Raw genomic sequence first — 16,394 nt, 5'->3', positions numbered from 1 at the left:
ATTATTATTATTATTATTAGAATTTTAAACTAAACAATAAATTAGCCAAATCTATTTAGCTTTTAACCCAAATGTAAAAGAAAATCTTATAAAAGTAGAAGTAAAGTTGCTGAAATGCACTGAAACTGTCTTTTAGTGGCATGTGCATGTTTTAAAAATAACTGGCCTAATTTAAAGCCATTAAAAGAGTTTGTTTATGCTGCAGCTTTAGAAGTGTACAAACAGTTACCCTAATGCTGTTTACGTGCGCTCTCATCTCCAGATAAGCTCATTCAAATGGGATGACCGAGTCACACAACCCAGTCAAAAAGATTAACACACGGCGTAAAGCCGTCATTCTTTGTCTCGTGTTGTCTGGATCGTCCGCCTTCGTGAACTTTGAGGCCCAAAAATACAGAATGCAAAGACTAATTAACCAGTCTGGATCTTTTTCTTCACCTCAGTTTCACATGTTCCAGACTGTAGCCCTTTATTGACCCACAAACCGTCACTTTAATCTGATTAAGCACCTCGGGGTGAGATCAGATGCCGTGACACTGATTTCTGAAGTTGATCTGGCTCAAAACTGTTCTTCCAGATTGATTTTTATGCCCGAGTTATTTTTTAAGCAGTATTCTAGTACCTAAACTTTACCTGCTGCCGTTGTTTTCCTCACAGGATGAAACTGATTTCCCCTCGATAGTTTTCCTGCCCAGCAGCCTTCAGCATGAGCATCATTCAAGACAAGCTAGGAAATGAATTCCTGCTCTCCAACAGAGGCATGGACTCCAACTTTGGAYCCGGGATGATAATGTTCAGCCACCTCCCTCCGGTGACCAGCTTCACCCGGGTGGCCACCCACACCGTCATGCAGGAGCTCCCGCCGCAAGATTTGATCCTGAAGAAGGAGCGCGAGTCCCCCGACTGCAGCGCGGGCACTCAGGATGGAAGCCTTAGGTGTGCTGGGGCGGAGGACTACGTGCACACCCTGGGCATCAAACAGGAGAAGCTGTCAGAGCACGATTACCGCCTGCCGCTCTACCCCGGAGGTCTGATGAAGGGCACGGAGCTGCTGGAGGTGACCGTCGGCGGCAACAACCAGAAACTGCTGGTGCACGACTTCAACATGGGCATTGTAAGTACCTCAGAGGACAGGAAGTAAGTCAGGATTTCTACTGATCCAGATGATGACAAAAATATAAAACACTGAATTTTAACAAAATTGATTGTGTATAGAAAACAAATATGAGTGTTTTTCTCCTTCGAGGCTCAGGTTTTAGATTTTTTTCTTCTGTTTTTAATTTGTTTTTAATCACCATGCACACAGACCAGATTAAAAACGGTTTCTTTTAGAAAAGCTTCCAGATTTTCTTGTCCCTGCATGGCGTCTCTGTTCTATGTTATGGAGACATAAATCTGCCGACGGCTCGAGACGTGAAGTCGTTTCTTCCTTTTGAGCAGAAGGGTGACGTCATCCGGCCTCAGCGTGAATGAGAACGTCTCGGCGAGGACACAGCTGTCCCGTTCGAGCTCGCGCTTCATTTCAGACGTCTTTTGTACTCATTCAAATAGAAATAAACACATCCACACTCTCTTTACAAAGACTTGCCTGCAGAGGTCAGCGGGGCTGAATATTGAATAGATTCAAATATCCTCACATATGCTGACTTATTTTTATTTTTTTGTTTTCTTTTATTCAGACTCGAGTTGCTTTTCTCCACATTGGTTGAAACATAAAGTCAGATTGCTCTGGTCAGACCTGAAACTCTTTGTTGTGAGTCAACTCTTCCCTGTTTTCACTCAAAACATTTGATTTTAAGATCAGCAGGTGCAGACACATCTGTGCTGTCAGTCTCGATACGGCAGCAGTGCTTTGGGAGCAGAAAATAWGATCCTATCATCTTAATTTTTTTAGGGTTTTTGCTTTTGTCTAAGTAAAAGTTTAACGACTGGTCGTAACGAATGTGTCACTGAGTGTGTGACGTYTGCAGGAGCTCGTAAATGTTGTGCTTTGTCCCGTCGCCTACTTTAACCACGTCTTTCACAAAGACACTCCAACAAACATTTTGCACACATTMTTGCGAGTGTTCGTTCTGTTTGCAGAAGCAGCTAACACAGACTTGTTTTWATGCTAATTTTCAACAGGGGACCCTTAACCCCTAAACCGAGGGATTTCCTCGTTATGGCTCGCTCTCACGGCTCTCTCTCTCTCTTCGTCTCTCTTTGTCATCCCCGCAGCTGTCAAGTCAGTTAGAAAAAGAGGCCACCGGGAAGAAAGGTCGGTGGTCACACGGTGATGGACAGGGGGGCAAACCAAGAAAGAAGAGAAGTGAGGCAAAGGTTTGTTTTGTTTGATCTTTTGGTGAGTTTATTAACTTTTTATTTTAGATGTTGGGTTGATGGATGTACTTTAGATAGATTGATAAATAATCTGTAGATTGATGAGGATTTCTTTTGTTGCAGCTACAAATAACATTCATTAATAGATTGAAAGGAGGACAATAAAGACAGTGTAAACAAGTTATATGAAAATATTAAAATGATGCTTAATCTAATTTAAATCTGTTCAAACAAGACTAAATAAAATACTAAATTCAGACACACAAACAGCTTTAAATTTAGTTTGTACTGGTTTAAAAAGTGTCCTACACCTATAATTGGTACTGAGCCCCTAAAGAGGCATTGAAGGAGAAATAAACTTTCTCATGAGTGCTTGAAGTCTGTTTCCCTATTTCTCAATATATTGTGCCAGCTCCTTATCAGTCYTTACAGTTCAGACATTCACATCAGTCTATAAATGAAAACATTTAGAGCGTTTTATGTTTTAGTTTTTAAAAAATTACATTTTAGTTAATTGAAGAGGCAAGATTTGTTGCTTAGTCCCGTGACATTACTAATGCAATTCAATAATATGACAATGGATTAATAACCTTGTCCTACATGAATAAACCTTAGTTTACCATCAGTTTTTGGGTGATAATATTAGGTATATTTCACATTTACAAAAGGTTTAACAGACCTTCTGCAGCCATCGTTGACATCAATGAAAAATAACTACATGCTGCACACACAAAACTTAATTTATTTTTACTTCAGTGCCCTTTTAGAGCCTCAGTAAGTTGTTAAGTTTTCTAAATAAAATCTGGTGTCATTTTGAGAAAACTAGTAACAGGTTCCCACGGGTGCTTGAAATTCTTAAAAGTTTGTGTATTTGAAAAAAAAAAAAGATTTTAAGGCCCTGTAAAGTTTGTGAAAACAGCCAAAAATTACACTTGTCCTTGAAAGTCCTTGAATGCTTTTGGGGGATTGAAGTTCTCTATTCAAACGACTGATTTTCATCATCTGTTAAAAATATATATTAATAATAAAATAAAATAAAATACCTTACATTTGTTGCGGTGGATAACTTGGATTATGGTAAACTGATGTGACTTTCAACAAATAACATGAACCATAGTCATTGTTTTAGCCAATCAGAGCAGAGTAGGGTGGGTCGTTCTTTCTGAGCACAGGTGAGAGCACCACAGCTCCTCCTGTCCTCACTGAGGTTCTGGACCTGTTCACATCCCCTCCTCCCAAACTGAGCTGCCCAACCTCCCAGGACATAATTACATGTCCATTTATTGTAGATATGAATGTAGGGTAAACATTTAATCCACTTTCTTTCATTGATTCTGACCCAACAACTTGTATGTTCAGTTTTTCATTGAATTTACATGATATTAAGCCTGTTTATTGGTAACATTCTGTGGTYGCAGCAGGTAATTGCTGTCGCGTGTGGTTCTTGAATTTGAGGAAATTGGTACTGGAAAGTCCTTGAAAGGTCTTTGAATTTGATGTTAACCAAGGTGTGGGAACCCTGTAGTAAAGATGTTCATGTCACCTTGAGCTTTTGGGTAATTTAAAWAAGATTCTGTCCATATTTAAGTAATTTCTGTGGGTTTTCACGTTGATGTGACCGACTCTGACTTCTCCTGATCAGCAGCAGTCGATGATGCTGGATGCAGAAGGAGGAAGTCTGTCTCCAGGAAACAAGCCTCACATCTGTGAACACTGCACCGCCTCCTTCAGAAGCTCCTACCACCTTCGCAGACACGTCCTCATTCACACAGGTGAGCAGGTGTCTCTATTCTTCATCTGTGCTGGATTTTTTTATCAGTTTAACCTCGACAATCAGTTTTAGTTTCATTTAGATATTTTGGTATTCTTTGTATTTTCTGACTCTCAGATGTGAACCCTTCATTACTTTTATCATAAATGTAGATCTTTTTCTGGAATCTTTCCTATTTCTAAAAGCCTTTAGCTCAAATTCTCGTCAGTGCTGCTGTTTTTTCCAGTTGTTGCCTATAATTTAAGTCCAAGTCCTTCCCTCTCACCTGTATTTTTTATAGAGGAGATTAATATTTTCTTGTTTTAATCTCTTATTTCCCAGGTGAGTGTGTTTAGCTGTTATGTGGTAATTGTGTTGCCACAAAACTGCCAGTTCAGTGATCTAGAAAATTGATTTTAAGAGCGAATAWAACTGGGAGGTCATGCGCTATTGATCATGTTACGAGTGATGTGTAGTCTGTCTGTGCTCTTTCCCAACTGCTTTAGTAATTTTAACTTTACTAACATATAAAATTAGTTTTAATGCTCTCAGTTACATTTTGAAGACGTTTGCTTAATTGAGTTTGGAAATTTTGAAGTATTTTACATGAAAAACTCATGAGTCAGATTTATAATCTGCACAAATCACAAACATACAGTGGTTAAACAMCTTCGATTAAATTTGTCTCGTGTGTTTTTATTTCAGGTGAAAGACCCTTCAGGTGCAGTGAATGCAACATGAGCTTCATTCAGAAATACCTTCTCCAGCGACACGAGAAAATCCACAGCGGTTAGTGATTCCTGGAATTATTCTGGAGTCTTTTTTTTTTTTCTTTTAAGCAGCAGCTGGTGATTAACCTGGAGTTGTGCTGTTTTTGTGCGGCAGGAGAGAAGCCGTTCTGCTGCGATCAGTGTAACATGCGATTCATTCAGAAGTACCACATGGAGAGACACAAGAGGACGCACAGCGGAGAGAAGCCGTACAGATGTGAGACCTGCCAACAGGTGTGTGAATCCAGTAAATCCTCGTCTGCAGTTTAATGATTTTTATTAACATGTAAAGTCATGATGTTTGTCCTCTTCAGTATTTTTCGCGGACAGATCGACTTCTTAAGCACAAGAGAACCTGTGGAGAAGCCATAAAGAAGGAGCTGAGTCCTGGGATGGACCTGAGTTGTGGAGACGCGGGACAGGGCAGCTACGGAATCACTCAGGGAAATACTGGGAGGAAGAGAGGGAAGTCCAAAAACTCTGCAGAGGGAGGGCAGCGCAAGAAAAAGAAGGGAAACGGAGGAGGAGTGAGTAAGTCGCATATGCATGTAGATTTATCTGGAGGCTATGTCGTCCATGAGTACTCTGGAGAGAATCCAACTGTGTCTTCCTCTACTGAGCCTGGGCCCAGCATGGAACAGGGCCACCAGGCCCCAAAGATGGCCTTCAAGAAGGCCAACCGTAAGAGCCTGAAAAAAGCAGGTTTGGAGCAGGAAAGCCTGCTCCTGCAGAGTAACGAGCCTAAAGTGGAGTCCACCAGCAGCAACTATGACGACGCCATGCAGTTCGTAAAGAAGCGCCGCTACCTTCAGGCAGCCAACAGTGCAAACGCCCCCGGTCCCACTGTTCCCGCAGGAGCCGGCAGCGAGTATGACGTCAACGTCAACATGTCCCTGCAGCCGTCTGACCTTCAGGGTTCCATTTCAAACCTGATGGACGGCGACGTTCATCTCAGCCTCGACAAGTCGGGGATCCCCGACGAGGTTCTGCAGAGCCTCCTGGAACACTACACCCAGAAACCCGACGGCTCGCACCACGACATTCACTTCGACATCGGCGAGCAGCACGTGGAGCTGAACCCCGCCTCGGCCGACGGCCCCGACGCCGCCGACTCCTCCAGCCCGTCGGATAAGATGCACGAGTACTCCCGCTTCCTGCTGCAGGCTTTGGAGCGCACCAGCCACAGTGCTGCTTTCTCCCTCGGGCCCGGACTGCCCCCTTCGGGACCCTTCACCAGTTCCCACCTGGGAAACCTCCTCTATGCTGACAAGAACATCTACACTACATCCCCGCTGGACTGCGGCTTTGGTCAGTGTGTGGCCTCGCCTTCGCTGCCCTCGTCTGTGCCAAAGTCTCACTTTACGATGCTGACGAGCCCCTCCCTGCAGCACAGCTTCACCCTGAGCACCCTGGACGCCCTCACGCACCAGCAGCTCACCCCGTCTCAGGAGCTCACCGAGCAGATGGAGAAACGGCACTCCTCCAGCCCCCCGTCCTCCTACCAGATAAACCCATCTGACCTGAGCCTCCAGAAGGACCAGGCATCGGTGAAGTCCGGCGCRGAGACCATCTACTCTCTGGACTCGTCTAAGCCTTCCTACCAGATCGAGAACTTCGCCCAGGCCTTCGGCTCCCAGTTCAAGTCAGAGGGTCAGATGTACGGCACTGACTCCGGCGGGGAGGTGGATCACAGGATAAAGACGCCTGTGTCTGATTTCTCAGGGTTTAGCAGTTTGTTATCTGATGTTCATGAGCCAGGAAGTACAAGTTCCAAAACACCAACAAGCCAAAGCTACAGATGAAAGCCTGAGAGGAAGAGCAGACTGTCATCAAAAGTTTGTGTTCCTATTTTAATTTCTCTGTGCTACTATTTTATTATTATTATTAGTTATTTTATTTTTAAGTGACGTTCARGTTTTAAGTCATCTTCCTCCAATAAGCCTGCAAGGCGTTCTGCAAATGCAAATTTTTTTACTGTTTTTTTAGGTCATATTGATAACAAAGGTAGTGAAAATAAGTTTTGAGTGGGTGTTGTGGGCGGGCGTTACAAAACAAGTGTTTGTAACAGGAATTACTCAGGAAAAAGCGACGAAAGGAGCGGCTCACYACGGGCGGTGAGAACTCTTTCAGAAATGTAAGTTTGCAACTTCGAAAAGGAATTTTTCTTAACGTTTTTTTACCTGTCGAATGATCTGCTGCCAGCTCATTTGAACACTGAGAACACTTTTTACTCAGCGATATAGAGATTATGGTACTTTCATGTCAATGTGAAACTCTTGTTCTCTTCAATAAGGGCCATATAGATGAAAATCTATATATTTATAAGAATATATATTATGTAAAGTTACAGTTTTAATCACTGTGGAGATCTACCATTTGAAGTGGGAATGCACCAATACCACTTTTTTTGTTACATTGGGTACAAATAATACCGAGTACTACTGCAAACCATTACACTACCTACAATTAGTCTTAGAAACAAAATTTGTATTTTATCACTTTTTAAATTAAAACAACATTCATCACGTTATTTTCCAGCACAACAGAGCCACTAGTTCTGCCAAATAACATTACTAAAAGCTAAATATGAACAATAATTCGAAAATAAGCAATAGATCAGGTTTTTATCAGAGGCCTATAAAGTACTTGAAAAAAATAATTAAGTAAAAGTAAAAATACCTTAACAGAAAATGACTGGTAAAAATAAATGTCACTGATGAGAAAACTACTTAAGTAAAAGTCATAAAACTGTTCACAAAAACTGGGGAAGTAAAAGTACTTTTCCACGCACTCAAACAAAGAAACTGTTAAATTTACTGAACCAAACTGGCTCCACAAAACCAAGTTGGTTAAATTGGTCAATTTCTTTAAAATAAAATATGTACAGTGTATCACCTCAAATTTACTCCACTGGGTTTAGTGAAAATAGTTGATATGATTTAGTTGAGTAAATTCAACACTTAATTTTTTAGAGCGCATAACTCCTTTCATGAAGAGTTCAGACTGATTTAATTTATAACAAGTAACTAGGTGTTAAACTTTAAAGAAGTAAAAGTATCGTTTTTAGGTTTTAAAAGTAACTAAGTAAAAGTAAAAGTCACGATTTAAATAAATACTTGGTAAAATTACAAATCCTCAAAAAAATTACTTAAGTACTGTAACAAAAAATTTAATTAAAATTAAAAATCAAATTAAACAAAGTAAAGTACTTAGTTATTATAAACCTCTGGTTTTGATCAATCATTCAGGGACGACTTTAAGTCATTGGCTGTGTCCAAATTTAGGAGCTGCGTCCTTCGAAGGACCCGACTGACCTGGTCTACATGGGCCTGGTCCTTTGTTGACCAAGAAGACCAGAAAGAAGTGGCTGTGAATTTAGATGTTGTGGACTTGATCTTTATCCATGCCCTTACCTCAACACATTTCATGTTGCCAACCATGACCGCACTAAACAAGAGCAAATCGAATATGGATTGAAATTGGCAAAAATTTAACYTAAGTATTAGAAATTAATAAAATTAGCCTGGAGGTAATGCATGAATTAAGGGATGAGCTCGTTTATGATGATTTCTGACTATATTAAAAACACATCTATGCAAATAAAAGCCTAACAATAAACTTTAAATTTTTGTTTTGTCAGATTTTAGTTTAAAACCGAACTCCTGTCTCACTCCTGCAACTGGAGGAGCGTTTGAATTTGGACAGGCTGTGACCTTCAAAGGACTCAACCCCTGAATTTGGGCACAGCCTGTGTTTAAAGCGTTAGCTTAGTGTTAGCCTAGCGTCMTCTTTGAAGACAGCAGAATCTGCTCATTAAGCAGCTTTTCAGGCTCATCGCTGACTTGTAGAAAACTCCGATAACAAAATGTCCTGATGGATCTCAGTAATCCAGGTAGAAAAAAATCAAAAAGAAAAAATAAGTAGGTCCTCTGGATGGGTTGTTCTTTAGTGAAACGTTTTGTCTCTCCTCCAAGAAACTTCTTCAAATCGAGCTAATCAACCCTATTGTTAGGCTATGGCCCTCTTTTGCATGTGACTAACCTGTTTGTCCGTGTGGAGGCAGTGCTGAGTTCACCTGAAACTCATCAGACTGAAGAAGTCTCTTGGAGGAGAGAMGAAACYTTTCACTAAAGAAGAACCCATCCAGAGGACCTACTTATTTTTTCTTTTTGATCTGATAAAAGTTAATTTTGGCCATAATCACTCCTCTTTTTGTCTTTGTTCAGTTTTGTGTGTTGAAGGCTGCAGTCTAGCTCTGAGTTCTCCTCGTCTGAGTGGTGAGAARGTCAGGAAGCTCGGGCTCAGATCCGTCTATTCCCATTCTTCTGCTCAGGCTGAACGTCTTATTTTTTGAGTGCGAGAACACACACGTGGTATCGGTGCATCCCTAATTTGAAACCGAGAGGAGAACGCTCTGAAAGTTGTCTTAGTGGTGTTTTTTTAAAGAACAGACGTGATGTTCTTCGGCCTATAGATATTGCTGTTGGACAGCAGTAGAATGGCCTTCTCGTTTTCTTTCTCTTATTTATCTAAAAGTGTCAGACTTTGAGCTGCTCGCGTTGTTTAAAGTCGTCTGTCGGATCGAGCTCAAACACGAGGAATAAATGATGTTTTCTGATCAACTCTGTGGGGTGGGAACGCCTTTGTTTTGGTTTTTTTCTTGGAGGGGTGGGCGGGAAACGGTTTCTTTGGGATGAAGGAATGCAAGCGTTTGTGACAAAAGCTTTCTAARTTTTAGAGGTGGGTGGGCTTTTTAAAATAAAGTAATATTTAATCAGGATAATGTAAATGTAGTTGAAACCTTTAGTTTTAGTTGCCTTGATGCTCGCCTTAGAAAATTCACGTCGTATTGACTTTGAGGTCAAAAACACTTTGTGATTAAATGTTTAAGAAGTGGCCCGGGCAGAAGTTTGTACGTATTTAAGCATTTTTGTCCCTTTTTAGAAGCTGYGTGCCTCTTCGAATGAAGAACAGGTGCCAGACTTTGTCTAGTTAGATGCAACCTTCATGCTGAATTAAAAAAAAAAAAAACGTCCGCTTTTTTTTCCGTAAGGACGACAATAATTGCGCTGTCTTCCACAGTAACGTTKGAACCCGAGTGCTGGAAATGATGTCACTCTGCTGCTCTCTGAATGAACCTCTTTGTGCCCCGAAGGTCTGCTGCTGTTTGAGCAACACTTAAACATGGCAGAGAAAAACGCAACGCTGTCATATCGAGAACACGTCGCCACGTTTAAGAGCAAAACAGTAATTAGCCTCACGAATACCTCATCTCAGAAAACCAGGGACAACAGTGTGAAGGTTTGTATGTAGCAGAAATGCTGTGTGTGTTACGATGTTTCTGTACAATTATATTTAAGTTTMTTTTTTTGTACAACATTTGTGTGACCCGTCACCAGGGTCTGTATGTGTCATGCCGGTCAGTGTTCGGTCCCTTCAGTTCAAAGCAATCACTGTATTTTTTTGCTGTTTACAAAAAAAAAAAAAAAAGAATTCACCAAACACTACATCAAACTTAAACCTGTACAAATTATTTCATCATTTTTCATCACAGTTTTGGTGTCAACGCCAAATTTTCTTATTTCTGTTCTTTCAGCCTCATTTGACACGTTTTTAATCTGTTCAATAAAAGTGACTGAATGAGGAGAAAATAATAAAAACTGCTGTTACCATGAAGTGCTTCGGCTCTGTCAGTTGTTTGAGGTGTTTTTGCCACTAGATGGGGATGTTCCTCTAAGTTGTTATTAATCCTTTTTTTTTTTTTTACCCAGAAAGAAAAACTCATTGAGATTAAATCTAATTGATAAGTGTCAACAAAACATTAAGTTTCATAAAATACACCAAAAATAAACTTTTAAGGTAGACCAAAGAATATCTGTTCACATCAGATATAATTATTAAAAAAAATAATACAATAATAGTAACATTTAAATCAAACAAACACCTTCTGCATGCCCAGAATATTACATCAAATATCAAGAGTTATTTTAAACCTAAAAATCAACATTTCCCTGGCAGATATTCCTAAATTATGTCTGAATTAAAGAGAAAACCAATAATATACAGTGCTGTGAGAGTATCCACCCCTTACAGAATTCCCATCATCAAGAAATAATACCAGACAAAGATCCCAAATGTTGAAATTCATATTAATTTTTTCCATCGCACGTTAGCTGAGATGTACCACTACCACTGTAAGAATAAACTGATTAAATACAAAATGCAGTTTTAAAATTATATTTCTATAAGTAAATGGCAATTTTGGCAAGAATTTGGTGGTATGTTGCCTATCAGGGTTCACAATAAGTATTGCAATATATTTGTGATACTGTAAGCAAATATTCTAATAAAAATACACATGAGCACATCTTGTGTTACAAACAAAAATACTGATTAGTTGATTTGAGAACTTGTATTTCACATTTCTTCTTACAAGCCCATCCATTAGGCCTTAAGTGTTTTTGAGAACTGAAACAGCATCAGGAAATAAATCTATTTCACGGTATCTATAGTTTTTTACAGCCCTAAACCCAACCCTATGCAAAAATCTAATTGAACTTGGAAAAGCAAACCAACCCCAGACCATCACACTGCCACCTCCGTGTTTGACTGCTGCAGTYAATGTTCGTTTTAACTCCAAACACTTTAAAATAAGTTCCACTTTTCTCATCAGTTCATAGATTAGAGAATAAAAAGATCATCAAGGTGTGTTTTTGTCTTTAAGTACTTTTTGCTCTGCAGTAGTTTCAGTCCTGGGTTTCTCTCGTGGAGGCCATTTTTGTCTTATTTTTGAATCATAAATGTAATTAAGTTAACGCTGTAGACGTTCTGAGTTCTTTTAGGATGAGTCGATGCGGTCATGAAGTAATCTTGGTTGGCCGGCCACTCCTGGGAAGGTGTTTCTGTCTGTAAGTAATGGATCTATTTAAATAATTTATTGATTTGACAGGCCTGGCAGTGATCAGATATGGGTGTGGGTGGCGAAGTCAGTTAATTCATAATTTAACATGAGGTTAAGGTTGGTTTGGACAGCCCACCCCCCTCCCCACAATGAACCAAACCATCATTTAAAAGGTAAAATTTGTCTTAAAGCAATGTTACTTTGTCTAATATTTATRGGATGATCTGAAATGTTTGACAAAATAAAAAGCAAAACCTGACAAWATGTCAAATCATCTGCATGACAAAGTGAACATTTTGTTTGCCTTTTAAAATAGTTTACCTGAATGTTTCAGTAAATCTTTTAACACTCCTTAAACATTACAGCCGTGCTTCAAAGTAAATCACTTACAAAGTTAGGTCAAACAGTTTTGCCCTGTGTTYAATGAAAAAATGTAAACAACAGATGTAATTTTAGCTCAGTGTATGTCGTCCAGACGATAATTTGTTTTGCAAAAACTTTCTCAGAATTGTTTAATAATTTGAAGGGAAGTTCCCACATTTTTTGTTTTCCATTAATGTGCACTTTTACCTTTAACTCCGTCACACCTCTGTGATTTGACATATTTTGTGCTTCAGTTTGAGGAATTAAACACTTCCTCAGAAAAGAAAAGGGAAGCATGTTTCATTCCCATCACCACAGAATAAAACCTYAACATTTTCAGAGTTTTATCATCTTTATCTACTTTCCACACCCAAAAACCCTCCCAACCACGTGTTAATAAATGACCATCTTCTTGTTTTACTCGTGACAAACCTTTTTCCCGTTCCTGTTGATTTAATTCAAAGGTAGAACTTTCTGCACGTCGTTATGAGTCAGTTTTCATGTCAGGAGTGGAAAATTACACAATAAAACTTCAAGATGTAACCAGGAGAGGGGTGACGTTTTATTGTGGAGGGACAAAGCTGCTTGTTTTTTAGCTGCTTTTATAAAACGGTGTCAAAGAGCTGAATGTGGACCCTAAAAACAGAACCAGGGGGTAAAACCTCYGGATGTGAGCTTTGTGTTTTCGGCGTCTGGCTCTTTTGTTGGTCTGGCAGGGCGGATGAGAGGCTGACGTGAATGATGTCCTTATCTTCAGAGCTGCTAAATGGCCACATATTGGGCTGTGTGCTCAGTGAGATAGCAAACAGGGAAAAACGGCAATAAAATAAAGGAGTGAGCTTTGATGATGTGAAAATATGAGTTAAATAAAGAATGTAAATTATTTTTTTGTTATTCTAACAGCCATGTCACTTTTGTCCAAACTGATTTAGAAGCTGAACCATGAGGATTTTCCAAAAGATAAAATACCCCAAGTCTGTTTAAAGAAATAAACTCCAGCATCTGTATTATCATTTAAAGCAGAGAACCAACATAAATCTCACTTTAATCCTATTTTGGTGTGTTAGAAGTTAATTTTGCATCTGTTTATATTAACAGCAAATCCTCCTGCTGCCCCTGAGTTAAACTCATTTTGACCCACAGGCAGCAGGAGGTTTAAACACATACATGACTTCCTGAATCCTTTTTGTTTCTGCAGAATTGATAATCGTTCGGTGACATTATCCGGACCATTCCTTTAAATGACCGCCGGAACAAAACAATCATTTCAGCTATGAAGAGATTATTTAACTTGAATTTATCTGTGTAGATTATATTCCTGAGAGGAGCTGAGACTAAACTTTAGCTTAAATCACAAGAATATTGGCTAAAATCAGCAGCATATTAGCAAAAAAATGTACAATAATAGCTAAAATTGGAAGAARACTAGCTAAAACAATCAGAACAGCAGCTAAAATAAGAAAATAATAGCTAAATTCAGCTGAATATTCACTAAAATAAGCAGAACAGTTGTTGAAATCAGAATTGTTGCTACAATCAGCAGAATATTAGCTAAATTTAAAAGAATATTTGCTAAAATAAGCTGAACAGAAGATAAAACCAGAAAATTGTTAATTAGCAGCGTATTAGCTATATAAAATTGGCAGACGAGTAGCTAAAATAAACAGAACAGTAGCTAAAATCAGCAGAATATTAACTAAAAATAGCTAAAATTAGAATAGTAGCTACAATTAGCATAACAGAAGCTAAAGCGGGTTGTTTAACTCAATTTTCCTTTTGTGTATTTCAAGCTGTTAAAAGTAGTGCAACTGTGTTTGCTGCATGACCGGTTTCACCTGTTCCCCCATGTTTGTCTTGTATGTCTTCTTGAATGGGTGTTTAACTGCCCCCTCTCCCCTTCCCTGAATGTACAGCACCTTGTGACTTTATTTCTGTGAAAGGCGCTATATAAATAAAACTTTTCTTACTTACTAATTTACTTAAAGGAAAAAAGCAGCACATCCACAGCTAAAAGTAAAAATAAAACAAACTAAAAGTTGCCATTAGTAATATAGTAGCTAAAGGCAGCAAAAGAAGACAAAAAAGTATGCCAAACCAATGATGTTAAAGGAATTTAAAGAATCTTTGTCTCCCTGAAAGGAAATGTTCAAAACATTTGAAGTCAAAGTCCTTTTTTTAAAATCTAGATGAAAGTTTTGATCTATAAACAGATAAATGTGTCGTGTCTTGTTGAACTCAGAATGTAAGCTAGCAAAGATATATATATATATATATATATATTTCTTTCCAGCTGGTAAATGTTGATATCTAAATCATGTTTGAGGTTTTCACTCATGATATCAGGATGATCCAGGAATCAAAATGTTAAAAAGCAGGAATCTGAACATGTGGTGAGGTCATTTTGGCCAAATTTGACAGGTCACAATTCAAACCAAATARAACTGATCAGATGGAAGAAACTATTATAAACAATTATATCTGCATTCACACAATAACAGCATAGAAATGTATCTTAATGATCATTATAAACTTTACTTTATCTACTGGTTCTGAAATATTAAATTTTATTCCTATTACTACACATGCTGTATTTTAAAGATCCTGTAAAAATAGCAACACTAAACTTTGCACCAGAAACTGGCAGATTATTAAAAAACACCTGTTGCTGTTTAACAGGACCGCAGTTCCTGATTTCAGCATCATTAGTGCTTCACTTCTCACTAATTACTTTATTAATCTGAAGTATTGCTTCTCGCATTCTTTATGTGTTGCCATGACAGTTTTTATGGCCATTCTATCAAAGACATAACAAATATCCACACGCCTTGCTGACCTCGCCCTTATCACATGCAAATAATTGCAGACATTGCAACATATTTCAGTACTTGGTGCTGCTTTTCATCCTGCTAACCGCCAAGAAATGTCATTGTTGATACAATAGTTTCTCCAGGAATCTGGTAAAAATGCAGTTATCATTCTTAAAAATGCCCAAGGACTTTTTGTTCCATTAAATGTCTCATTTCGATACTGAATTTAGAAAAGAAACGACACCCTAAAATGTAAAAATGAGTCAATTTTTAACTTTTTATGTGGATTAATGGTTTATGAAACTAATCCACACCAGCTTTTCCTGGAACCTGTAACTTTTTTTTGCTTAAAGAGAAATAAAAACGTGAGGTTGTGTGCTGCAGGGTAAACACATCCCTCCATCCAGTTTCAACCAACTCAAAGCCATAAAAACTAAAAATACAAAACATTTTCTTTCCATTCTCCTCCAGTTTCTGGAAGTTTGACTCCATTTAAGCAAAAACAACCTTTTAAACCACTTACATTCTTTGTCGTGATTCAGCTGATTGTCCTTTTTTTAAGATGCTTCGCTGCTCAGAGCAACTATTTCCAAATGATCTCTTTAATTTAATGTTCCCATTGCCCATTTATAGCAAAGATATAACAGGACAAATAGAGTTTGAAGTATAAAAGAAGAAAACTCTTGATTGGTCTGGCAGTGATGACATTGTTTTTTTGTTCTTTTCATATTTGGACAAAACTAATTTAACCTAAATAGTCAGTTTATTGGTGGGTAATAAGAAAAAAYAGGAGAGGAAGTAGAGTTTATTGTATTTTTAACAAGAAGACTCTTTAAAATCAAGAAAAAACTCTCTCCATGTAACAAAAAAAGTAGAGAAAGAAACATCAGACTTTCTTTTAACATTCCATTCTTGTGCATTAGCTACACATACTTGCTGAAATGCCACAAAGTCAAATTAATTTTAAAGCCGAGGTGACCTCCTGGATGACGCTCCTGCAGGACTGGTCTCAAATAAACCTGCTGCAGTAAATCTGAGACACAAAAGCTGCCTGATCCTGCACCTCCAGGACAGGATAAAGAGAGCAAGAGAAAGATAGAGAAAAACATAAAATAATAATAAAAACTTTGCCCTTGAGTTGCACTCTATTGTTTCAAACATATTAGATTGGGCATTCAGCTACATGCACTTAAAATTTTTCCACTGTGTCATTTTATTGTGAAATTTGTTGAATAATTCTGAATCATAAGGGGACTTTCTTTGGTGTGGCAAGCCAACGAAAAGTTAATATTTAGACACTTTTGTCCATAAATTATTTACAACAGCAAGCGTTCACTTAAAAACTTTGTAATAATTAAGATGCACAATATTGTACTAAATGCTGAGCTAAGAGTTTGGTTTTATTATAACCCACTTCCTGCTTTTAAATCCTCTTAAAGTTTGACCTTTTACCTCAGTTGTTTACAAATACGTATATATATATA

The 16,394-nt window shown here is 38.4% G+C and overlaps 1 protein-coding gene across 3 annotated transcripts in view; it reads left to right on the top strand.

The window, feature by feature from the left end:
- znf281a (zinc finger protein 281a) overlaps positions 1-7,176 on the top strand; it is a 109,219-nt gene extending 102,043 nt beyond the window's left edge. Inside the window, exons 4-9 of one of the 3 annotated variants that reach the window (XM_014022359.1) lie at positions 658-1,114; positions 2,218-2,319; positions 3,962-4,091; positions 4,775-4,858; positions 4,955-5,073; positions 5,154-7,176. In XM_014022359.1, coding sequence (XP_013877813.1) covers positions 707-1,114; positions 2,218-2,319; positions 3,962-4,091; positions 4,775-4,858; positions 4,955-5,073; positions 5,154-6,641 — 2,331 coding nt within the window. In that variant the 5' untranslated portion in view covers positions 658-706 and the 3' untranslated portion in view covers positions 6,642-7,176. Of the gene's footprint in view, positions 1,115-2,217; positions 2,320-3,961; positions 4,092-4,774; positions 4,859-4,954; positions 5,074-5,153 lie in introns of all 3 variants that reach the window. The other 2 variants (XM_014022374.1, XM_014022365.1) reach the window with 2 other exon arrangements.
- Positions 7,177-16,394: the final 9,218 nt, after the last annotated feature.

Source organism: Austrofundulus limnaeus, unplaced genomic scaffold (genome assembly GCF_001266775.1).
Source record: "Austrofundulus limnaeus strain Quisiro unplaced genomic scaffold, Austrofundulus_limnaeus-1.0 Scaffold4, whole genome shotgun sequence".
Taxonomy (NCBI): domain Eukaryota; kingdom Metazoa; phylum Chordata; class Actinopteri; order Cyprinodontiformes; family Rivulidae; genus Austrofundulus; species Austrofundulus limnaeus.
Note: the sequence above shows the minus strand (reverse complement) of the source record. Positions and strands in the feature narration are given on the sequence as shown.